Source organism: Aureobasidium melanogenum, assembly GCF_000721775.1.
Source record: "Aureobasidium melanogenum CBS 110374 unplaced genomic scaffold scaffold_21, whole genome shotgun sequence".
NCBI lineage: Eukaryota > Fungi > Ascomycota > Dothideomycetes > Dothideales > Saccotheciaceae > Aureobasidium > Aureobasidium melanogenum.
Window position 1 is genome coordinate 371,292 of NW_024470073.1, and position 23,831 is coordinate 395,122.

Consider the following 23,831-nt stretch of genomic DNA (forward strand, 5'->3'; position numbering starts at 1 on the left):
TCCTCTACAGAGTCTGAGTGCTCTCCCGGGGATGGAGTCTGGCCAGGAATCTGATTATAGGCCACATTAGCCGTAGCTCCAAGCTGTAATGAAGGGTTGGAGTCGGGGATGTCTGATGTCGGCTCTTCTGTGTCATCTTCACACTCTGATACCTGGCCGTTACCAAACAATGTCGATGCATTCTCGTCAATGAACCTCAGCTCTTTCCCAACTCTGAACCAAGGCTGATTGGCAGGAAACCTTGGTTGATGTCTTGATGGATTGGCTAGCCTGGCTACATAGTCAATGTCTATACTGACGAAGTCTAATGGCGTCCTTCCACTGAGGGCGTCGATCGGAAACGAGTTGCGGCACCTCACCTTGCCTTCTTCTTCGGCGGCTCAGGCAGGTCGGCCCGGCTCACACACTCGACATCGTCTTTCGAACAGCGCGAACACTTTGGTTTCTTGCGATCACATTTCAGATGCCGTGTCCGACATTGCTCACTATGATACAGGAAGCAGTCAGTACAGACGGATTCTGAGTGCTGCCGAATGTGGGAAGAGGTACGTACCACGCAAGTCTTTCTGCGCTGCGCATCGCATCCTTCAAAATAGCCACGTAAAGCTCGGAATTATGAGTTGTAATGATAGCAATGAGATGGAGCTTGCGGGCGTGTTATTACGTGTATGGGAAGAAGAGAATCATAGGTCGGTCGCTGCCGGATGAGATGACGCATTTGGCAGGTTCGGACCCGAACCTGCCAAATTGGTCAGATACAGCCCTTCGTGACCCCTCCGCCAAATCTCTACAGACATCCATATGCACGATGTGTATTGACGAGATAGGTAAGATCATGGGTTCCGCTGTCGGACTGAGCGCAAGAGCGTAGGGTATAAGAATGGACCTGGCTCTCGTCTGTCAGGCTGCGAAAATCATCTCAGTGTTCATCATAATCTCAGCTATATAGCAACATCAAAATGGTCCAGAAGCTCAAGATTGCCGCTGCAGGCCTCGGTCGTATGGGCGCTCGCCATGCCATCAACTTTCTACACCGCACCCCTCGTGCGGAGCTCGTAGCAGCATTCACACCCGATCTAAAAGAGCTTGCCTGGGCTAGAGTCAACCTGGAGCCTCATGGAGTCAAGCTCTACACTGACTACGACGAGATGATCAAACAAGAAGGCCTGCAAGCTGTGGTAATCGCTACCGCTACCTCAGTACACGCGGAGGAAGCTATAAAGGCCATGCATCAAGGCTTACACGTTCTCTGCGAGAAGCCCTTATCCACAAGTATCACAGTTGTAAGTTGCTCAAGCAGGTGCTGACTGTTCAAGACTAATCCCTTTTCGAACAGTGCAAAAAGGTGTTAGACGAAGCACTCAAGCATCCTCACCTGAAAGTCATGTGTGGCTTCTCCCGCCGTTTCGACGAGTCCTACCGTGATGCATGGGACAAGATGGACAGAGGCTTGATTGGACGACCAACGATCGTTCGCAGTCAAACCTGCGACAAGCATGATCCCAGCGGCTTCTTCGTTGAGTATGCAGCCTGGTCTGGAGGTGTCTTTGTTGACATGTCAGTCCACGACATTGATCTGGCTCTGTGGTTCTTCGGCGATGATGTTCAGGTGAAGAGCGTTTCTGCATATGGGGTGCGAGCAGTGCAGCCTGAACTGGCCAAATACAACGATTATGACAACGCCATGGGCATTGTCGAGTTCTGGAACGGCAGAGTCGCAAATTTCTATTGCTCGAGAATGATGGCGCACGGCCAAGAGGATGTGACCGAGATCATTGGTACCAAAGGAAAGTTGACTGTCAACGGCAATCCTCAGAAGAACTTCGTCAACTACTATGGCCCGCAGGGCGTAACTAGAGAAGTCCCAGCTCACTATTATGGCAGATTCGAACAGGCCTTTGTAGGAGAAGCCAACGAGTTTGCCGCTGCTTGTCTGGACAACGCTGCACTTCCTTTGAAGTTACGCAATGCAGTTAGAGCGGTCGAAATTGGCGCTCTTTTGCAAGAAGCTCTGGTCAAGGGCGTTCAGATCCGTCTGGACGAGGCAGGACAGCGTGTCCCAGATGCTTCAGCATCCAAACTATAGGCAGAGTCAGATGCAACAGATAGTATGCACAATCGATCAGCGCAATTACACGCGAGTGGTTACAACCTCGAGGCTGCATTACTGTGATGCTAGAGTGATGCAGATGTTCCACTGAATGTTGGATCAAGGTACGACATTGGCTCAACACAATCTATTTGTGTCGCAACAGCGTCTGCATGTGATTTTTCGTGGCTGTTGAAAAACGTACTCGATATTTTTGGTCACAACACGCAATGAGATGTAGCTTAGGGTCTGTCCTCGATATTGGCGCCGAGATCTGCTGTCGTGACAGGCTCGTCATGGATGGTGACAAGCAATGACATTGGAGTACCTTCTAATGGCTTCACAAACCGACGAAGCAGTCTTGTTCTTGGAAATGTCTTGTTGTATGCTCGGCGCTGCACTCAAGACACCTCGTGTGGCATCCCAGCGTGGTAGCAAGGTGAAGAAAGGACCGACTCTTCTTTTACGTTGCAGTCTCAACAGCGTCCAAGACATCCAGTCTCGTGATCCGAGCCGCCTAGGATTGTATAGATGTTGTAACCACAGTCGGAGCTATCCGATCACCCTTGGCAAGATAAGGTTGAGATGGTATAGCAAGCGCTTGGCTCTCGAGGGTGTTTTCCGGGAACCGGCGGCATCTCAAGGTATTTTCACTGGATCTGCAACCTTGGGTAGTAGTAGATACCTTCTTAGGTCTAGGTGTTCACGTCAAGAGCAATACAATATACATGCAAGCAACATGTGAACTTGGCAACGAACACCAAGATAGATTACCATGTTCCATGGAGACGATTCGGTTCCTTCATGGAATTCTACGCCAATAATAGCATAGGCTGAAGGTATTGCCGAATGCGATGCACTTGAGACAATATCGTACTTTTCAACAATCATAGCGATCGAGCGGTGGTAGGGATCGGTGCTCGTGGTCGATGTCAAGAAGTGTTCCTGTCAAGCTTCTTGGGGTGCCGCCAGATGGGTTTGTCAAAGCCGATCCTCGGACATGAGCGAAGACAACAAATTCTATAGGAGGATCGTTACAATTGCCGATTACTGTAAAGGCTGCAAAATAGGTAAATACAAGCGGCATGCGTTCCGTGCAAGTTGTTAGCGCCTGGCAAATTTCGTTAGCGGCGGGCGGATTTTGTCTGACAGCGCCGGTCCGTCCGGGCAAACAACATGTTCAGGAACCTCAGATTTCCTTCTTGCTGCTAAATTGACGACGAGTGTGTGTTTACCAAGTCATGATGACTCGTGCATAATGGCGGGGAGTCATTGACAAGCTCTAATAGCGAGTATCGTATATTGCATCAGACAATTTAGAAAAAGCTATGATGCAAGTGACAGACTCAATCTCCACCTTCGTCAATGTGATTGCGGGTTCATGAATAGGGCTCAACAGGCGGAGACTCGGGCGTTTGATTTTCCTCAGGCGTCTTGTGCACCGGCATCTTTGACGAAACATGTGCCGTCAAGAGCCTGCTGGACCTGCTGTAGACACGTAGACAAGCTTCATGTCGTGCTTGGAGTACATTGGAAGGATCAACCAAGAAGGAGACGCTCAGAGTTCCAGTCAGAACTTGTCAGTCGCGGTACGTAGATCGCGCGTCGCTACCAAAAATCGATCTTGGCGAAACACATGGAGATGTGAGGCGACGGCCGGTGGAAGTGCAACGGCAAGGGTCAAGTAGAGATAGCAGCGCAACATGTGGTGTGATCAGCCTCAACGGTGTAGAAGATACATATCAAGCAGGCTAAAGATGGATGTTTGTCTCAGGACAAGAAGTTTTGAAAGTCAAGGATGAGCTGCACAGCATTGGCGAAACGTCCATACGTGAGTAATACGATGTACACGTGCCAAGCGCGTGCAACTGGCAGTTGGATTTCTTGGAAGCGTAAAGTCACGGCGAAATTAGGTTGCGGGAGCGCCAGAAAGTAGGAGCTGTTGATGGGTGTCTTGGGTGTTGCTTCCGAGGGCAAGGTCCAAGAAGGAAGCGACACAAGCGGTGCTTGTACCCATGCGCCTTTGTTATCCATGATTCCTATTAGTCTCCTTGTCCCGTCCCTGAGAGTCGACCATCCCATCTTGTATCCTTCAGTCGCCGTCTACGTACATAAGGTCCATTGTCCGCGATCGTGAACGCAACAAAACCAACCACAAAGACAACAAGGCCGTCGCTGCTTGGCTCTCGCTTGAAGCTGTACGAAAGGAGCTTTTGACTTTGTTGGATCAGGCATCCCCCACTGGTTGCTTTTCTGATCGGCAGATCAGCTAGTCTGGCCCTGGGAACTGCTGAGCCGCGTCCCTCGTGCTTTGCATATCCTCCTTGTACGAGCGTCTTTTCGCTTACGCAGCGCTTGTACTCGTTGCTGTCTGCATTCCTTTCCTTACACTCGACTGCCCACGGTCGCCGACGCTCTTTCCATGTTCACGCCCTGCGCTGGCGACTACTTTGGCCATCACGTCTGCCGCTGATCGTCTTGACTTTCCGCGAAACCCGATTCTGACCAGGCCTCGATTCTGTCCTCGTCCTCGGCCGACGCCCACGGCCTTCGAGTCGTCTCTCCCCGTTCCACACACGAGGCCGCGCCCTCGCTGAGTCCGTCAAGATGCGCATTCCGATCAGAGAACAGCTCGCTGGCTTGATCCTACTGGCCGCTGCCATCGGCCTTGCTGTCATATCCATAGCAACATGGGTTCGTCTCTGTCAGGTACATCCAATCCCGCAACCACTGACTCGTGTCACAGTATACCAACCACAACTTCGTCCTCGAGATTCGTACGACCAGACTTTCCTTGACCGCATCGCTCAAAGCAGCCCAAATCGCATCCAACCTGGCCCTCATTCAAAACAGCGTGCAGCTTGTCTCGAGTCGAATTGTAATGCAGTCTGCACTTAAGAGATACAACCTGCAAGGAAACAACACTGCCGCAAACTGGGAAGCTGCTCAATCAGATTTCGAAGCCGCTATCGCCGCTCCTGCTTCTGGTGCTGTCGGCCAGGCCCTCATGCTGCAGGGTAAAATCTTTCCACGTGATGCCGATGGTCCCAATGGTCGCTATTCGGTCCTGAATGCTACCTCGGAGGGCATCGAGTCTATTCTTCTTCCTTACAAGGCACCCAACGGAAGTGATGTCTACCTGAGTGACACCGACTATGGCTACCCTCCCGAGCTCTACCCCAACCTGACTTACTTCTCTGTTCCAATCAACAGTACCTACCGCGAGTCACGCGCCATCTACAACGGCGAGGTGCTCAAGGCTCCCAATTCCACTCTGCTCTTGGGTCCCTACGCTGTCAACGAGTCTTTCAGTCTCTTGTCTCTTACCATGCCTGTCATCAATAATACCTCGTCCATTGACGTTCTGGGATGGTTGACCATTGTCTGTGATGCTCGTTTGATCGGTAGTGTTGTTGACTCTGCCGAGGGCCTAGGCTCTACTGGTATGACCCTTATAGTCGGCCCTGCTAACACCACCAATCATTTTCCTGAGGGCTTACTCTACAACTCACCCGAAAACGGCACAGTTGATCCAGCTGATATTCAAGGACGTTACATTTGGCCTCTACCTGATACGTTCCCGCACCGCCATCCTGACTCCTCAGGCCAGGTCGAGCCTCCATCTTTTCCCATTACGAGTTACCCAGCTGTCGTCACCGCTCTTACCCAAGACCAATATTCGATGGGCAATGCTGGTGGTGACATCAGCACCCATAACGAAGCTGGAAAAGGCGTTTCTGTTGGCTTCGCTCTTCCAAACACCGCACTCGTTGATTGGGTCGTGATAATCGAGCAAGACAAGAGTGAAGTGTGGCAGCCTATCCGTCATCTGCGCAAAGTCCTTTTGACATGTATCTTCTCGGTTCTAGGCGGTGTCATTCTCTTCGCTTGGCCGCTTGCCCACTTCGCAAGTGCTCCCATCCGCAGACTTAGAGAAGCCACGCGTAGATCTGTACTGCCTATGGGATATTCTGAGAGCAACTACAGCCGGGATTCGCATGACATGTTCAACGATCCTGACGGCGATGGAAGCAATGATGAGCAAGCGGACGCAGTCATCGCTCGTAAAGAGGGCTTCTTTGCAAATGTGAGTAGCTGGAGCTCGAGGCACAAGAAATCCCGGAAAGACCGCAAAGAAGAACAACGAAGGCGCCAATTCCATATTCCTGGCAAGGTCAAAGAGCGTAAAACCTGTATCCAGGATGAGTTGACTGATCTTACACGGACTTTCAACGAAATGTCGGACGAGCTTATGATGCAGTACGAGCGTCTGGAAGAAAGAGTAAAGCAACGCACTGCAGAACTGGAACTCAGCAAGAAGGCTGCCGAAGCGGCCAATGAGAGTAAAACGCTCTTCATCGCCAACATCTCGCACGAACTCAAGACTCCTCTGAACGGTATTCTAGGCATGTGTGCTGTTTGCATGCAAGAAGAAGATCCGATTAAGCTCAAGAGATCTCTGGGCATTATCTACAAAAGCGGAGACCTTCTTCTCAACCTCCTCACGGATCTTCTCACCTTCAGCAAAAACCAGGTCGGTCAACAACTGAGTCTCGATTCCAAAGAATTCCGACTACGTGAAATCAGCTCACAAGTCTTGGCAATTTTCGACAAACAAGCAAATGAAGGACAAATCACTTTACGCGTTGAGTTCCAGGGTGCCGAAGCGATGAATGGTATAGTCTTCCCTTCGGATGAGGATCGCAATCAATACGGCCCGGCTGGTACAGGACGCGTAAAAGACATGATTCTTTGGGGAGACGTCCATCGTATCTTGCAGGTTGTTATCAACCTCGTTTCGAACAGTCTAAAATTCACCCCCGCGGGTGGCTCAGTCGTCCTCACGGTTCGTTGTACAGGCGAAGCTGCAGAAGTCAACAGCCGAAAGACCTCTCTTCAATCTAAGAGCTCGAAGCCCATCTCTAGCAGGCATAAGAATTCTGATGCTTCGATTGCGGGACCTTTTGGAACCAAGAATTCAGCCACTGCCAACGAAATCAACCCCTATCGCGAACGATCTGACGCATACGCACACATTCTCGCTTCTGAGCGACCGGCTTCCCCACCTCCTGGGCGAACTCTTATGTTCGAATTTGAAGTCACAGATACAGGACCGGGTATTGCAGAGCACCTTCAGCAACGAATCTTCGAACCTTTTGTCCAAGGCGACCTCGCCCTTAGCAAAAAGTTTGGTGGTACCGGTCTAGGTCTGAGTATCTGCTCTCAACTAGCTAAACTCATGAAAGGCACTATCGAACTAGACAGCGAACTTGGCCACGGCAGCACTTTCAAAATGCGGATACCGCTGCGGCACATTGTAACTAGGTCTGACAGTACTGCAAGCTCAGTCGTCGGTAATAGTAACGACGTCGGGCTTGGGCTTGAAGGAGTCCGTTCGCCACAGCGTGTCAGTCAACTCATCACTGATGATGCACAGTCGCATCTGTCAGGCCACTCGCACAGTAGCACCGGCCAATCTCCAACGGTCGCACAGGCTCAAGTCCCTAATGTACAGAATTCCTCACGAGATGCGCAGCCTCGCCTGGTGGGCTTAAGTCAACCTTACTTTTCATCAAACCAAGCCATGGAGTCTCCTGGTTCTCAAGCAGCAGCAATGGAGAAGATTACCAAAGATGTCAAGGAGACTGGCAAGATTCGTGTGCTTGTTGCTGAGGACAACAAGGTGAACCAAGAGGTTGTTCTGCGTATGCTCAAGCTCGAGGATATCTATGATGTGACGGTCGCAAAAGATGGTCAGGAAGCCCTGGATTTCGTCAAAGAAAGCATGACTGCTCCTGGAAGAAGTCCTTACAACCTTATCTTCATGGATGTCCAAATGCCGAATCTTGATGGCCTTCAATCAACACGACTCATCCGTGAGATGGGTTACGACGCTCCTATCGTTGCCCTCACTGCATTCGCGGAAGAGAGCAATGTAAAAGATTGTCTAGAGTCGGGCATGAACTATTTCCTCAGCAAGCCTATCCGAAGGCCCGCGCTCAAGAAGGTGCTCAAAGAGTACTGCCCTCCCATCATGGAGGTCGACGAAGACGTCAGCCCTATGGCAGAGAAGTCTCAACCGAAGGTAACGACGAAAGCTGCACCCCAGGTGCACGAATCACCAGTGCGAAATCAATCTCCTCCGCCGCGACCAATGTCTCCTGCCATTTCAGTGCATTCGATTGGCAACTCGAGGACCAGGACCACCATCGTGAACCAGAACTCCAGGCCCAATTCACTAGATCTGCCTGGGGCACCACGACTGTCGAGCGAGAATTAGATTATGTTTGTTGGTTCTTCTTTCCTTTTTTGAGACATGTATGTAGCATTGAGCGTGGTGTTGGCAGGCGTCATACTTTTTTCCTCTGGATTGTGTAAAAGCAAAAACTCGACAGCAGCAAGTGTAGGACAGAAACAAGGCTGCGTGTTGGCGGGCGTTCGAGGGTCCTGTTCGATCTAGACACATGATGAGTTTTGACGAATGGGTTGATACTCGACAAATAAAAATCTTATCTCTAATAATTCATTTTTTTCTTCTTCAAACTGCAGAAGGATATTTGCATCAATGATCTTTCCTCTATCTACATTGTCGAGTTATATCTATGTCGATAAAGTATACTGCAAACAGGGAGACGATGAAGAGCCAGTCCATTCAATATTCACACCACATACAATCCCTCAACAACAACAATAGAACAAATGTCCGAAAGGTGGTTCTGATAGCAGAACAAGGTATCATAAGAAAAATAACAAGCCGAACCAGAAAGAATACGGCAGCAAAGGAGTAGGAGGAGATAGGGTTCTGGCTTTACACATCCTCTCTCACCGTCCTGACCTGATAAGACGTATGTACCATAATCCCTTCTTGGTCAGGCTTAACATGAAACTCCTCTTCGTCCACAATATGCTCCATACTCGCCGTATCAGCACCAACATCACGACTCGTTATCAAAGCCTTGTTTTTCGTACCCCTGCCTTGCAGCATCTCGATGAAGTTTGGCAGGTGACTTGCGTCAGAGCCCAGACGTGAAGACTTTGCGAGTGTGGTATCAGTGGCGTAGGATGAGTTGCCGTGGGAGTGGGAATGGGATCGTGAGCGTGTGGAACTGCTTCCCCAGCTCTTGCTCCAGCTGCGTGACATCCAGGATTTGCTCCAGCTGCGTTCGCTGGTTATTGTTTTGACGATTTTGATTTGACGGTCTATGAAGGTGCGGAGGGTAGGGCCGCAGGCGCAGATCATGCAGACGGTGAGTTCGAGTTGGCTGGTTGGTTCATTGTTAGCATGTGTGCTCAGTCATAGTGGAGAGACGGTGAAGCTTACGTCCAGAGGACTATATCCCATAATGTGTAAGTGATGTCGTTGTCATTAGCACCATGATGAAGCCAATCGACAAGGACCTTTAGTCTAGCTATACTTGTTACGCAAGGTAATGATCCAAGGGCAAAGAGAGAGGTAAGAAGGTATTTTTGGTCGTTCTTCAAGGCAAGACTCCAGACAATCGGCATGGGCATTAGTAGAATCCACCATGTACTGATGCTGTTCATAACAGTGTAGGCGATATACAACGCTGTTCTGTTGATGCATTTGTGCTCTGATACAGTAATATCCCTGTGGTCTGTCAGTTCAAGAAGAGTGAAACATCTAAGTTTAGTACGTACCATGCTGCTGAGACCGGAGAGCAAGAGAATAGCGATGCAAAAATGAACATCACGCTGTAAGCATTGACAAAAAAGAATGCACACCACCACTGAATACGAAAGTTCTGGATAGGGAAGAGACGACGGTATAGCATGAGGACGGACAGTTTCATGGTGAGCATGCATGCTGAGTATAGTACAGCTACCGTGAGCCAGGCGCGGAGAAAATTGGGCGAGTAGTTCTCCAATGGTACGTCCCAGAGATGTTTTCCTAGTCCTAGTGACACCATCCATTGGAAGACGCCCATGATGGCCAAGAATGACGCAGTAGCAAAAAGAATGAGTGCTGAATCCCATATCAGTATTCTGTCCCACCGAGTAGCAGGTGTACGCTTACAGTCATCGTGACCAAATGATCTATTGAGGAATATCCGAGTAATCAAACGGACAACTACTACAATCATGAAGAGAACTATACAGACAATGTTGGTGATGGTGATGCGGTACCCAACACCAGTGGGGTTGATGAGGTTGCTCACTCGACCATCCGGGGCTTGTGTTGCTGGTGTGAGGTTCGAAGCCATCTTTATGGTCGAGTGGCAACAAGGTCAAGTCAATTGGGACCTCTATCTGGGGCAACAAGATTTCAAAAGAGAGTCGTCACCCCATGGGTGGGATAGAAAGAGAGTCGGAGTTATGAACAAAGAGACTGGAGGGCAAAAGCCTCGTCTTCTGAGCTGAGAAGAGCCCCAACATTCCACACCACGCGTCATTAGTTCTTTGATGCGGTGCGACTTAGCTTAATCTTCTTTGTCAATGGACGATCCAACTCGTCTGGGAAGGCAAGCCAATGCATGCAGTTTTCGCATGGCTTTTTGTTGGCATTTGGCCGAAGGTGTGTGGGTGTCGATCGTTGTTCTTGGATAAATTGCACCATCTCTCTATTTGGCGGCGTCCCTGTTAATGATCGTAGATAGCCAAATGCTATTTAGCGCCGTCGCGGGCCGGTGCGTAATAATTGATTAACGATTTTTCTCTTGGTAGGGTGTGATTGAAGCTTGCATGGTGCATGCCTTCAGGCACGCTGGAAGTACTCTGAAGTGATGAGAAGGTCCGGACCCGGGATCGAGGCGACACGATCTCACTGACCCCTGATCTAGCGGCGTAGCAACTCTTCTGGCGCAGCGTGGTAGGCTGAGCGGCTATCAAGTGCCAACTTGTCGGTGCCCAAGCTGACACTCGTCGGTGGCTGTGTTTCTTTCTTAGCTCTCTGGAGATCTGGTATAGCCGTTAAAGAGAGTGATAGCCACGAGCTTGAGCGATTATAACGGTCGAGTCTCGGCTATTGGTTGCACAAGCAGACGTGCGAACTGTTCTCGATGATAGCGAGCAAGCACAGCCGTTGAGTGGTCTTTCTTCACCTGTTACTTGCATGATGTGCATTGTGGACACATGGCGCCGTCTGAGTAATTCCGATTCCCGCGCGAGGCATGAACCCCGCCTGTGGGACGACAATATCGTAAATTCGTAATCGCAATGTTCGATACGGATGTCAGACGTGCAGGTCGGCAAAAGACTTATCGGATTGTGGGAGCCAGGTAACGATGAAGAGGTCGCATCAATTATCGTGGGCTTGCTTGCAAGCATAGTTAGGTTGAAACAGGTTGTCTTTCGGCGGTGGAGGTTTATTCAGAGACTCGAGTTCAAAGACATGTCGAAGTCATGCAAGTGACCGCTCTCTAGAACGGAAAGTCGCAGCGACAGGAACGAGTCATCTCCTTCTCAAAAAGGCGACGTGCAGCAGAAGTGTCAAAAAGCTTGGGCGCTGTCAAATCAAAAGTGGAGAGAAAACGACATGGCCCTAAATTAAATAGGGTCTGTCAATGTTTCCATCGTGTTGATAAAACAAAGCTTGCTTCCTGAAGACACCTCACCTTCTGCATGCATGCTCAAAGATACAGAGGGGTTTGTTGTGCTCGGTTGCGCTGTCAGCAGAAGTCTTGAAGCATGCACGGAGGATCGAGACTTCCACGTTGCACCACGATGCGTTCTATCTGAAGCCGCGACTGCATGAGAGGCACCGACTGACATGCATCTCCCACACAGACGTGCGCATAATTGCTGTGATATGCCGCTCCTCCACTGTAACGAGCCGTCGAACGTACACTTGTCTTTTGTTCTCCGCGTCAATGATGGCGCTACGCATACCCGCTGTCTACCGCTCACATTTACAGTCTTGGCTTCACCGCCTTGTCTTCCTTTAGCCCTGCAAGCGACTCTTGCAACTTCGACAACGCTTGTAACAATACCCGCTCCTGCTTTGCCTGAGATACCACCTGCACACACAAAGTGCCGCCGAGGAACTCACTACGATTGCCGTCCCAGAGCTTGCGGTTGTACTTCTCCCAGCCACTCGGTGCCGAAGCTTGATCGGTCATCTTAGTGTTGAGATCTGTCACTCGGATGGGACGGATAGGCAAAGTTGCCGCTGGATAGTCGAGTAAGTTGAACGAGGAGGTGTACGAGACGGTGTTCCAGGTATCAATCTTTGGGGTTGGATGGGGCGCTACTGGACAGATGAAAACATCCAGACTGCTGGCGCTTCCTGTTGCGTTCTTCCAATAACCGCCATCTGCTTTCCAAATATCGAGGAAGCGTGTTTGCAACTCGTTTCGTCGTGCTTGAAGATCGCGTATCTTCTCCGCTGTGAGATTCTTCTTGCGACGCAGGCGAGACTTGAGCCACGGTGAGATCGGTTCAGAGGTGGCCTCCAGAAGATCGAAGGCTGTATTGGCACCATCGACTCCGAACAAGCCGTTGGCCAGTGACTGACATTGCGAGAGCAAGGAGGTAATGTCCAACTCCACAACTTCGATGGCAGCATTGCTCTTCAACGTAGTACGAATTTCTTCCAAAACTGCCTGAACAGGTGGAAGAGGGGTCGTAATGCCATCGGTTGTCACAATGCCTATTCTCAGCCTTCTCATGTGATCAGATAGCGATGGCGTTCTTAGAGCACTGCGCACAACCTGCTGTTCCCAGGTTTGCGCAACACACTCGGGATCGAAAGTCCACGGCTCCAGATCTCCGATAACTCTGAAGAACAGCTCGCAGTCTCTAACGCTATGAGCAATCGGACCAGCAACAGCTCTGATACTAAGGGTCTCGGTGCCGGGAATGCCGCCACTTTCCTGTCCAGCATAAGGTATGCGGCCATGACTGGGCTTTACGCCTACAAGTCCGTTACACATAGCTGGGATGCGGATGCTACCTCCCACATCGGTGGCCGCGCCTAGGACACTGCCACGCATCGCGATCAAGGCTCCTTCTCCACCTGAACTACCTCCAGCGGTGAGGTTCAGATTCGCAGGGTTGAGCACGCGGCCGAAGACGTTGTTGTGAGAGTCCAATGCTTGCAACGTGAGAGGGATGTTCGTCTTGCAATGGATGACGGCTCCTGCTTGTAGAAGCATTTCGACCAATGCTGAGTTAGACTCGGCAGGTTTGAAGCACAAAGACGCATAGCCAATAGATGCATCTTTGCCAATGACCTTGAAAGAGTCCTTGACTGATATAGGCAAGCCGTGCAGAGGGCCCATAGGCTTGCCGCTTCTGGCGAGGTGGTCATCCAATTGCTTTGCCCTGGCGATCGCTTCGTCGAACATGATTTCAGTCAGGCATTTTGTCTGTCTCTTGATCAGCGTGACTCTCTTGTGTTGAGTATCAATAGAGGTTTACCAATTGCTGGGCAATAGCTGCTCGTTTACAGAATGCAGTAACAACATCCACACTCTTCAACCTCTTTGCTGCTAGCTCTTTTACCAACGCAGTGGCATCATATCTTTCTGTGATCTCAATCTCCTGAGCGCTCAGAAGGCCACATTCTCGAGGGATGGCCAGCACATTGTTGCGATTAGCCGCTGGTCGAGTTTTGAGGATCCAGTCTTTGGGTATGGAATCCAGTTGCTCTTGCTGCTTGCGACGAGCAATTGATTGCCAAGGAGCTTCTGCTGATGACATCTTCGATTGGCTTTAGAGAATACAAATACAAAAGTTCGGCAAGTCACACGAGTTGTAGATCTTCATTGATGAGAGACTCGGTAATGCGGGGAGTTGAGATGCCGAGGCAGCGAGGCTTCTGTTTCATGGTCAAGCATGCCACCCTGGCCGTATTTTTTCACCACTATGCTCTGCTTGAACGTGTACCATCTTTTCTTCTGCACAGCACGTGGTACCTCGTAGATGGAGATGTTTTCCAGATATCTGAGAGTATCCAGGTACTGTCAAATCAATGAACATGTCTTGCTGTTCAACAATTTTCCAGCTCCACTCTAGTGACGTTTCCATACCTGCCAACATCCTCGAGTTGACAACCACCATTCGATCGCGTTGTACACACCACGGATACTTACCAAAATGACACTTGCAGAAGACGTGAACAAGATCTCGACTTTTGTCTCTCACGAGCAAGTACGACTCACCTCCGATGCAAAAGAAACTCAACATTACGACACCATCGTGCTTTGCGTCAGCGCCATCTTCCACTGCGCAGAAACACTCTTCCATGCTCTCCAACAAAGAGGTTCAGACCTCACATCTACAGTAGTCCTCTGCGGTGGCATAGGACACTCAACGCCACACCTTTACAGCGCAGTGGCAAAGAACCCTCGCTATGCTCATCTCGCTAAACAAATCAACGGGCTGCCAGAAGCCCAAGTAATGGAGAAGATCCTCGATGCCTGCTTCTCTGGAGACAAGGTCCGAGACTCTGGTGTGAAGGTGCTGGTGGAGGATAAAAGCACCAATTGTGGTGCCAATGCTACAGAGACGAAGAAGTTGTTGCAGAAGCACGGCCTACTACTGGCATCTGGAAGCAATGTTTTGATCATTCAAGATCCGACCATGAGTCTGAGGACGAAAATGTCGTTTGAAAAGGCATTTGAAGGCGATGAGGTGGTGTTTGAGGCGTGTCCTACTTTCGTGCCTAAAGTTACAGAGCAGGAAGGAACATTGAGGTTCGAGGAGGGAGAAGGCGTCACGGAAGGTGAATTATGGGACATGGATAGATTTTTGGGGTTGATCTTGGGAGAAATTGTCAGATTGAAGGACGACGAGACGGGCTATGGACCAAGAGGAAAAGGCTTCATCGGGCATGTCGATGTGCCTGACGCAGTGTTGGAGGCGTATGCGCGACTGGAGAAGTCTGTCCAGGCGAAGAGATAGTAATTAATGCCGTGCGGAATGATAGACAAAGTACACGGGATACAATTGGCGGTCAGAGCTGCATGTCAGAGATGCATCCCGGACAACAAATGCCGTGTGACCTTGGGCAAGATTTGATGCATGTCTAGCCAGTATGACATTCAATCAAAGGCTCTTTCCTTGACCATTTCCCGACCACTTTCTCAAAACAGAAGTTGTATCAGTTGGCCAGCAGTCAAGAATTGGATAATGCATAGCAAAATTTGAGGACATTGCAGCCGAACCTCGGCTTGTTATTCGACGTGCCCCTCCCAAACGTCACGAGCGCCACTTCTCAGACGGGAAATACTATGGGAACGACCATGAACATCTCTTGGCCAGAGGAGTGCCGTTACGGAAGAGGCACTCCCAAAGGATGCGCGTGATGGTCGATTTAGCCCCTCCGTGGAGGCAGCCTCAGGTAGGTGGTCGTAGTTGACTAGTCTTTCTCTGCTTGCTCATCCTCATTTCCCTCTACCACATCGTCCTATTCTGTGACCAGCTTGGACTCCTCAAGCTTTGGAAAGCTTAGCAACAGTGAGCTTCAGGAAACAAACTCGTAGATATGGCTGGTACATCGGGTCTTTGAGACCAATGGCTATTGCGTCTTGCTAACCTCCTCTCCAGCCATACCATGGACCCTCGCAGCCCCAGCGGCAGTCGCATCCCTCGCCTACCTCCGTGCCAAAACCAGCTGGCCAAATGACTATGCCCTGTTGAAGGCAACAACCCTCGGCGGACTCTACGCCAAAAACTGCGTCAAGAATGACCGCGTCAATCTCTTCTACGAGCTCGAAAAGCACGCCCTAGATCCAAAGGCACACGACCGCTCTTTCCTCGCCGTCCCACCTCACGTCCCCAAAGACGTCTCTACCCCAGCAGATCTGAAGGGCTTGCAAGCAACAGAACTGAGTTACAAACATGTTTATGAGACTGTCTTGAAGTTTGCTGCATGGTTGAAGCAAGAGCATGGTGTCAACAAGGGTGATATGGTCGCCATTGACTGTACCAACAAACCTCAATTCATCTATTTGTGGTTTGCAATCTGGTCGTTGGGTGCGAAGGCTGCCTTCATCAACACAAACCTTAGAGGAAAGGCCTTGTTGCATTGTGTCAAGGCTTGTGAGGCGAAGCTCTTGATCGTGGATCCCGCAATCAAAGAGGCGTTGACCGACGAAGTCAGACAAGAGCTCGGAAGTTCAGTTGTGTCTGTTGTGCTGGACGAGATCATTGAGAGCAGGATCGTTGCGCTCAAGGGTTTAAGAGTGCCTGACGAAGAGCGGGGAGGTCAACAGATGTGGGACACAGCAGTCCTCATTTTCACCTCTGGAACCACCGGACTGCCCAAACCTGCTGTAGTGCCTTGGAGGAAGTTCCTGCTGTCTCCCAAGACCGTCGGTACCTGGATGGGCATCAAGTCTACAGACCGATACTACACTGTAAGTGAATTTGCATATACCACTCAGACTTGGCGATACTAACAACCATCTAGGCCATGCCCCTCTACCACAGTTCCGCGACCCTTCTCAACGTCTCCATTGTCCTGCATGTAGGCGCAACAACAATTCTTTCTCACCATTTCTCGCCCAAGACTTTCTTCGCCTCAGCCACTGCTTCCAAAGCAACAATGATGCAGTACATTGGCGAGATGTGCCGATATCTCCTGAGCACACCCCCTTCTCCTTTTGACCAGTCTCACACTATCCGCTTGGCCTTTGGCAACGGTCTACGTCCAGACGTATGGCTGAAATTCAAGGAACGCTTTAACATTCTCGAGATTGCAGAGTTCTATGCCGCTACCGAAGCTCCTGGCGGCACTTTCATCAAAAGTAAGAACAACTATGGTCTTGGCGCTGTAGGCAGAGCAGGAACAGCCATATCCACTCTCTTGGGCAGCCAATCCGCAATCGTCAAACACAATGTCGAGAGCGGAGAGCCCTACCGCAACTCTTCAAACTTCTGCGAGAGGGTTTCGCCAGGGGAAGCGGGCGAGTTCATTAATGCGATGGATCCTAACAACATCAAAGAGAGTTTCTTGGGTTATTACGGCAACCAGAAAGCTTCTAATTCCAAAATCCTGCGCGATGTCTTCAAGAAGGGAGATGCATGGTATCGTACCGGCGACTTGTTGCGCAAAGACTCCGAGGGTCGACTTTTCTTTGTGGATAGAATCGGAGATACTTATCGCTGGAAGTCTGAAAACGTCAGCACGAATGAAGTCGCCGAAGCCCTTTCTACATCACCTCACGTCGGCGAGATCAACGTCTACGGTGTGGCACTCCCTAACCATGACGGACGCGCTGGCTGTGCAGCTGTCATGCTCAGATCAGCCCCATCCTCCCAAGTCTTGCAAGAGCTTGCCGCACATGCTCGAGAGAAGATGCCCAGATTTGCAGTTCCGCTGTTCTTGAGAGTGGTCAAGGAGTTTGAGGTCACGGCTACTTCTAAGTACACCAAGTATGGATTGAGAGAGCAAGGTGTGGATCCAAGCAAGACGGGCGAGGATGCATTGTTCTGGCTACCTGTTGGTGCGGAAGCCTACGAGGAGTTTGGAAAGAGGGATTGGGAGAATATCGTTGGAGGTGGTGTTAAGCTTTGAGATATAATTCTGTAATGCCATTGTATATATGGGAGGTTGGTGAGATATTGCTGCTCGTTTCATTTTCGAAGCTGCTCGAGCATTTTTTGCTTGACTATCTCCATAATTGGATTCTCTATGCATTGCTCGGGCCTTCATTACTTCTGCTCAACAACATTGAGAAAGCAGCAGCATCCCTATCCAACTCCTCCTTGAACCTTTCCTTCTGCTCCACAACAGTCTCTGCAAGAGCGAGCCGAACCTGCTCCTCCACAGCCAAAGTTATAGGAATGCGGCAAACCTTGTCCATGGCTTTTGCTTTCCAGACCTTTTCAAATGCGGCCTCTTGCTCGTTGCAGCGTAATAGGTACCAGATGTAGAGGTATTCGTTTAATTCTCCTTCGGCATCTGCGGTTATGCGGGTGGTCAAGGAGGCGATTTCTTTGGTGACGGTGTCTGAGAGAATGGGGCGAAGACGTTCCAAAATACTGTAGAGACTTGTTAGTAAAGGTTTGTAAAACATCTCTGGTCAAGGCCGAATTTGATCATGGTCGAATCTACATGATCTTAACATGGCCGAATTCATAAGTGACCGATTTTCGACAGGCTGAATCCAAACATGACCAATTTTGAGCAGGCCTAATGCAATCATGATCGATTGTGAACAGGCCGATTTTGAACATGGTCGAATTTGACGTGACAGCATTTGACATGTCCGAGTTTAAAATGGCCAAATGCAACCACAATCGTGTTCAATCATGGCCGAATTCACACTTGGCTAAAACGTACCTTGCTTCTTCTGGAGTGAGTCGGTTGGGCTCATCGGCCGGTTGCTGAGTTGCTGGTTGAGTAGGTGGCTGCTGGCTCGGGGTTTGGGGCGGAGACTCGAAAAGAGATTCGATACTTGGATCTAGACGAGGTCTTTTGGCTGGTCCTTGTTCGGCTGACCATGCGTGGTCTTGGGTAGAGGTTGTGGTTTGTCCTTCGGCCGGTTGTTCGAGCACAGCATCTTGCTGTTGAGGGGAGGAAGGAGTTGATTTTTCACTTGCTGAATCGGTGTCCAGAAGTCTTTTGTTGTCGGTATTGAGAAAGCTCGCAGCAGTACTGCGGCTAGAAGGCTGTCTTGGAATCCTCGACTTTCGAGCTCTGTTCTTGAGTACAGGTTTTTTGAGTCCAGCGTCCTCGTCCAGATCATCTGCTTGCACGGCATAGGGCTTGGGTCTTCTCGGAGGTTCGTCGTCGGAAGATTCGTCTTCTTCAGGATTGTCTGCGTCGGATTGATTGATGTCTTTCATTATATCATCATTGGATGACTCGTCCTGGCTGTCCTCATAGACGGAACCTGTCTCCTCGGTGCTCGAATTCGTCTCATCGGATCTCTCGTGCGCATTTCCCACAGTGGCGTCGACCGCATCGTTGTTCTCGGGCGATTCGGACGATTCGGCAGGCTTGGGCGATTGTTGTTCTCTTCTAGCCTGTTCCATGATCCAATTGTCTCTTTCGGCCCAATCCTTGTTGAAAGCGTCCTCGAAATAAGAAGCGTGTTGATAGGTCTCGCTAATTTTCGGATAGGACTTGAAGCAAAAATTGATCATGTTTCTGATACGCCTTTCGGCCTCAGCGCAACGAACCATCTGGTTGGATTTCAGCTTTTCCAAGACAGTTTCCAGACTCATTGGACTTTTGAACTTTCGAGCAGGGTCAACAACGCCATCTGCCTTAGGGTCAAGTGGTTTGCGGAAGGGGTTTATGCATGCTTTGTTCGAGCTCAGGTAGCCTTCGACCAATTGTATGCAGTACTCGCGTTCCAGTTCTGATTTGCGGCCATCTGTCAAGGCTAGGCTTCGCTGCTCTGCACTTCGCAACGAACGATTCGATAACATCTTGTGCGTGTCGGATCTGCAATGCGAGAGGCCAATGCGACTTATCCAAAAGGTCTGTAAAAGAAGTCGCAGGCCAGGTCAGAAAGACAACCAAGTACTCCCACTGACTGGAAGGCCCTTCAAGCACTAGGAGCAAGTGGTACGTTCTGATGATGAAGAAGAAGTTGGCGGAGGAGGAATGACGAGAACAAAAAAGCGTGGACGATCGGAAGGCAGATAATGTTAGTGTCAGAGTCAAGAAATAGCGGTATCTCACTGTTTCAACTGAACAAAGCTGATAGTGAAAGTGATATGCGAGCCTCCGTGTAAATTCAGCGATTCTATCTGCCGCTGAATGTCACGGCAAGACCGAGTGACTCTGAATATGAAAACAAGTTTTGGCCGTTCAGCTGTGGCTGTATTATACATGTGGTCGTTAACCCGAACTTATCGTAACATAACCTACTCGCCTTGAAGTGGCTGTCCCATGCCACCGAGAGTAACCATCTTGGTGACCATGTACTCATCAATACCGATCTTCGAGCCCTCGCGACCGAAACCTGATTGCTTAACACCGCCAAATGGTGCAGCAGGGTCACTGATGAGACCAGTGTTCACACCGACCATACCGACCTCGAGAGCCTCTGCCACTCTGTATACACGTTGGATATCGCGTGAGAAGAAGTATCCAGCAAGACCGACTTCGGTGTCGTTGGCGAGCTTGACAACCTCAGCTTCAGTGTCGAAGGGGAACAGGCCAGCGACAGGTCCAAAGGTTTCCTCATGGGCCAGCGCCATGTCAGCAGTCATGTCGCGAATAACTGTAGGCTGGAAGAAGTTGTCGCCAAGGTCAGGAAGCTTCTGACCACCAACGAGAACCTTACCACCCTGCTTGACAGCATCCTTGACGTGTGCCTCGACCTTGCTGACAGCGCGGTCGTGGATCAGAGGACCGTGAGTCACACCCTCATCGTATCCATGGCCAACCTTAAAGTTCTTGACCTTCTCGGTGAAAGCTTCAGCAAACTTGTCGTAGATGCCTCTCTGAATGTAAAGACGGTTGGCACAAACACATGTCTGGCCAGATGAGCGGAACTTGGAAGCGATGGCACCGTTTACGGCAGTCTCGAGATCAGCGTCGTCGAAGACGATGAAGGGAGCGTTTCCGCCGAGCTCGAAGGACAACTTCTTGAGAGTGTCTGCAGATTGCTTCATGAGAAGCTTGCCAACTCCAGTGCTACCTGTGAAGGAGACCTTCTTGACAATGTCAGATGATGTGATGGCCTCTCCAACCTCAGGGGTGTTCTTCATAGCTGTAATGATGTTGACGACACCTGGGGGAATACCGGCACGGACAGAGAGCTCAGCCAGAGCAGCGGCGGTGAAAGGAGTCTCGCCAGGAGATTTTGCAACAACGGTACAACCAGCTGCCAGGGCAGGACCGATCTTTCTGGTAATCATGGCGGCAGGGAAGTTCCAAGGAGTGATTAGGCCGCAGACACCGACGGGTTCCTTGAGGGTGAAGACCCTGTTACCAGCAACGGTAGCAGAGATGGTGTCTCCGTATGCTCTGGGAGCCTCCTCGCTGAACCACTCGAAGAAGTTGGCAGCATATGCGGCCTCGCCTTTTGCGTCGGCCATGGGCTTTCCGTTCTCCCATGTGATGAGTCTTGCAATGTCTTCGGCGTTCTCAACCATCAAGTCGTACCACTTGCGCAACATCTTTGCTCTTTCTCTTGCGGTCGTCTTGCGGAACTTTGGGAAAGCGGCGGCGGCGGCGTCGATGGCGAGCTGGGCGTCTTCCTTGTTCATTTCGGGCATCTTGCCAATAGGCTTGTGTGTAGCAGGGTCTGGGTGTGCTTAGCATGAAGCCTTGAGCTCTCACTCGCGCTGTGGTGTCTCACCATGGACGTCAAAAGTCTGGCCCGACTTTGCGTCGACCCATTTGCCGTTGATGAAGGCCTGTTGCTTGAACAGCGATGGGTCGTTGAGCTATGAGTCCTATCAGCATTTGGGCTTCGAAAGATCGGGGCGGGCTCCTGCCTCTCCGTGTAGCAGAGGGCCAAATGTACACCATAAAAAGGCACAGTACTATCAAGAAACACAGACGTGTCCACTGAGAGACCACCATGAGGAATTATCTCAGTGGATACCGCTCTGATTCCTGATGAATCGTGCATTTTTACAGCCACATTGTGACCGTGTTTCGGAGAGGGAGCAGTCGAGCGACTCACGGGCGGTACACTGTGTCCCATAGCGGCGTATGATCTCGAGGTTATGTTGATGCGTGTGACTGGTTGGAATGATGACCTGAGCGCAGGCTTTGCAACAATGCGAGAGATGAAAGACATGGCAGGTTCGGGCAGAAGGTTGCTCAAACTGCTGGATTACAAAAAGTCCTCGGCAAGTCGATAGGCGGACTCAATTGACGATGACGATACACGCGGTCAGATGCGGGGAAAGCTCGCCGACTCGGGAGGTCGTGGTTGCGATTCTGTCAAGCTGTTCCTTTCGAACGAGGATCTTGTTGTGTTTTGAACAAGAATGAGAACGAGATGTGGCCTCCTACGGGGAAGTCTTGAGTCACTGTCACAAATATTGACTCAGAGAAACCACGTACGTCGCATTGGGTATATCGATAGGCCAGCTTCGGTGACGGGCTTCTATGTGTAAAAAGCTGTCGTTTACACTTTCCTCTCATGGACCCGCACCCCACTCCTTCGTCGGCCTTCACATTCCAACCTCCTCGTGCGAGTGACTATTTCTTCATCACGAGTACACGGATTGTCATAAGCTGTCGAAATGCACAGTTGCACTGAAATGCGATTCTGGCCACAGAGATGCCTTTATTGCAGCATCCCTGTGGGAATCACATTCCTTGCGAAACTATCGTGCATTTCTACAACCGCCTATGACCTTCAGGACGCGGGGAAAGATCTGTTCCATCTCATCCTCTCTCTAAAGACCCGCACAATCCTGTGATTGATTCCTCTCCCGACACGGGTAGAAGTGTTGTTGTATTCTGTTGAAACGCACAATCACAATGCAGATGTGATTCTGGCCATCGAGATAGCCTTTTATGAGACATCCCTGTAGACACCGCATTCTTTGCGAGAAGATTGTGCATTTCTACAGCTACCTGTGATAGCATTTGGGACACCGGGATGGTCTTGCATCGAGGTGTTCGTTCCTTCATACTGTGTCAAGATGTAACGATTCTGGAGTTGCTGCGGTAGGACGAACTGGCATATATTCGCCTTTGGACAGCTTCTCGCTGCTGCTGGACAGCTGCATGGCCAAATAGAAGATGCACATCCTTGTCCTTGAAAGAAATTCACCCATGGCCCTGCGTTGAGGGTGAGTTCGTAGCCACTGCAGTCCTTGGCGATCATGAAAATGGTAATGACAACCACGATAGCGACATGGCAACTCTTCAAGAGTATCGTACCGGTCAGAAGATCGCGGTGCAGCCGGGTAAACAATGGAGAGATGATGCTAACCTCTTGCTATGCGTTGTCTTATAAACTGATCTACCGACTAATCGAAGTGCATGTCTGGTCAAGTACTCTGTGTTGGTTATTGGCAAAGCTGATAGGAATAGCGATCGCTGGTATCACCGCCTGCTGGTAGGGGCGCTTCACATGGTTTACCGCGCGGTAAACGCCATACATGAAGTGCAACCGTTTGAGATTGGTCATGCAGTAAAATAGTTGTTATCCCAAATCGAAGGGGTTGAATGCTGATCTTCGAAGATCAATATCCCAATCTGCCTCATCATAACTTCCAAGCAATTTGAACTGTCCTGTCAGAGAACCTTTCTCAAAACACGTTGTCGGCATGGAGGCGCACCGATGGTCACCTAGAGATGCATGATTCCAATAGTTCCTTCACATGAGGAGTGCATGCAACAGCTAGACTGCCTTCTTTCTTTTCTTCGAGAGGCAAAAACCTTACCCGTTCTTGCTCAAAGACTACCATCGGTAGATAATAAGTTCCTTATCTTACAATGTTGTCATGAAGAGAAGCATCAGCGGCGGCATTCGGATGGGTATTGCAGATGCAGAGACTAGTCTGTATCGACAACTCGAGTGGAGCGGAAATAGGCCATCCATGCCAAGCAATGATCTGAAATCGCGACATCATTATCGAAAAGCCATGGTGGGAGATTAGAGCGCACGACGTCAAGAGATGCGCCTGGCTGAACAAATTGGCCCTGGAAGAGGGCCTGCTCTTCATCCGCCGTTGTCCGCGGTCTGCGACAATGTCGCAATTGCATCTCGGTGAGAAGAGCTTGATCTGGTCTCAGATGATTTGTTCGGATAAGACTGTCTTTCCTTGAGCCGTTGCACGTGTTCAGCCATCGAAGCCCTAGCGACTCAGAGATTGGCTATTCTCAGTCATCAAAAAACGCCATTTTCGCATC

General features: G+C 50.2%; 8 protein-coding genes across 8 annotated transcripts; 4 read left to right on the forward strand and 4 right to left on the reverse strand.

Annotated features, from left to right (window-relative positions):
* Nucleotides 1-959: 959 nt before the first annotated feature.
* M437DRAFT_68475 (NAD(P)-binding protein) lies at nucleotides 960-2,086 on the forward strand (the record flags this gene model as incomplete). The annotated part of the gene is made up of 2 exons (XM_041025116.1): nucleotides 960-1,283; nucleotides 1,337-2,086. 2 exons carry the CDS (start codon nucleotides 960-962, stop codon nucleotides 2,084-2,086), a joined length of 1,074 nt encoding a protein of 357 aa, XP_040877228.1.
* A 2,610-nt stretch (nucleotides 2,087-4,696) lies between these two features.
* Nucleotides 4,697-8,369, forward strand: M437DRAFT_55282 (uncharacterized protein; the record flags this gene model as incomplete). Its single annotated transcript, XM_041022836.1, has 2 exons — nucleotides 4,697-4,783; nucleotides 4,836-8,369. The coding sequence occupies 2 exons, from the start codon at nucleotides 4,697-4,699 to the stop codon at nucleotides 8,367-8,369; spliced, it is 3,621 nt and encodes a 1,206-aa protein (XP_040877229.1).
* Nucleotides 8,370-8,897: 528 nt separating this feature from the next.
* M437DRAFT_55236 (uncharacterized protein) lies at nucleotides 8,898-10,311 on the reverse strand (the record flags this gene model as incomplete). The annotated part of the gene is made up of 4 exons (XM_041022828.1): nucleotides 8,898-9,351; nucleotides 9,411-9,698; nucleotides 9,749-10,073; nucleotides 10,125-10,311. The coding sequence occupies 4 exons, from the start codon at nucleotides 10,309-10,311 to the stop codon at nucleotides 8,898-8,900; spliced, it is 1,254 nt and encodes a 417-aa protein (XP_040877230.1).
* Nucleotides 10,312-11,955: 1,644 nt separating this feature from the next.
* On the reverse strand, nucleotides 11,956-13,747 carry M437DRAFT_54950 (general amidase-like protein; the record flags this gene model as incomplete). The annotated part of the gene is made up of 2 exons (XM_041022772.1): nucleotides 11,956-13,413; nucleotides 13,466-13,747. The coding sequence occupies 2 exons, from the start codon at nucleotides 13,745-13,747 to the stop codon at nucleotides 11,956-11,958; spliced, it is 1,740 nt and encodes a 579-aa protein (XP_040877231.1).
* Nucleotides 13,748-14,143: 396 nt separating this feature from the next.
* On the forward strand, nucleotides 14,144-14,950 carry M437DRAFT_87043 (DUF218 domain protein; the record flags this gene model as incomplete). The annotated part of the gene is made up of 1 exon (XM_041028578.1): nucleotides 14,144-14,950. The coding sequence occupies one exon, from the start codon at nucleotides 14,144-14,146 to the stop codon at nucleotides 14,948-14,950; it is 807 nt and encodes a 268-aa protein (XP_040877232.1).
* A 583-nt stretch (nucleotides 14,951-15,533) lies between these two features.
* Nucleotides 15,534-17,567, forward strand: M437DRAFT_68480 (acetyl-CoA synthetase-like protein; the record flags this gene model as incomplete). The annotated part of the gene is made up of 3 exons (XM_041025117.1): nucleotides 15,534-15,540; nucleotides 15,596-16,407; nucleotides 16,461-17,567. 3 exons carry the CDS (start codon nucleotides 15,534-15,536, stop codon nucleotides 17,565-17,567), a joined length of 1,926 nt encoding a protein of 641 aa, XP_040877233.1.
* Nucleotides 17,568-18,298: 731 nt separating this feature from the next.
* On the reverse strand, nucleotides 18,299-19,429 carry M437DRAFT_68481 (uncharacterized protein; the record flags this gene model as incomplete). Its single annotated transcript, XM_041025118.1, has 1 exon — nucleotides 18,299-19,429. The coding sequence occupies one exon, from the start codon at nucleotides 19,427-19,429 to the stop codon at nucleotides 18,299-18,301; it is 1,131 nt and encodes a 376-aa protein (XP_040877234.1).
* Nucleotides 19,430-19,870: 441 nt separating this feature from the next.
* On the reverse strand, nucleotides 19,871-21,663 carry M437DRAFT_55019 (succinic semialdehyde dehydrogenase; the record flags this gene model as incomplete). Its single annotated transcript, XM_041022786.1, has 3 exons — nucleotides 19,871-21,258; nucleotides 21,313-21,400; nucleotides 21,643-21,663. The coding sequence occupies 3 exons, from the start codon at nucleotides 21,661-21,663 to the stop codon at nucleotides 19,871-19,873; spliced, it is 1,497 nt and encodes a 498-aa protein (XP_040877235.1).
* Between the last annotated feature and the right edge of the window lie 2,168 nt (nucleotides 21,664-23,831).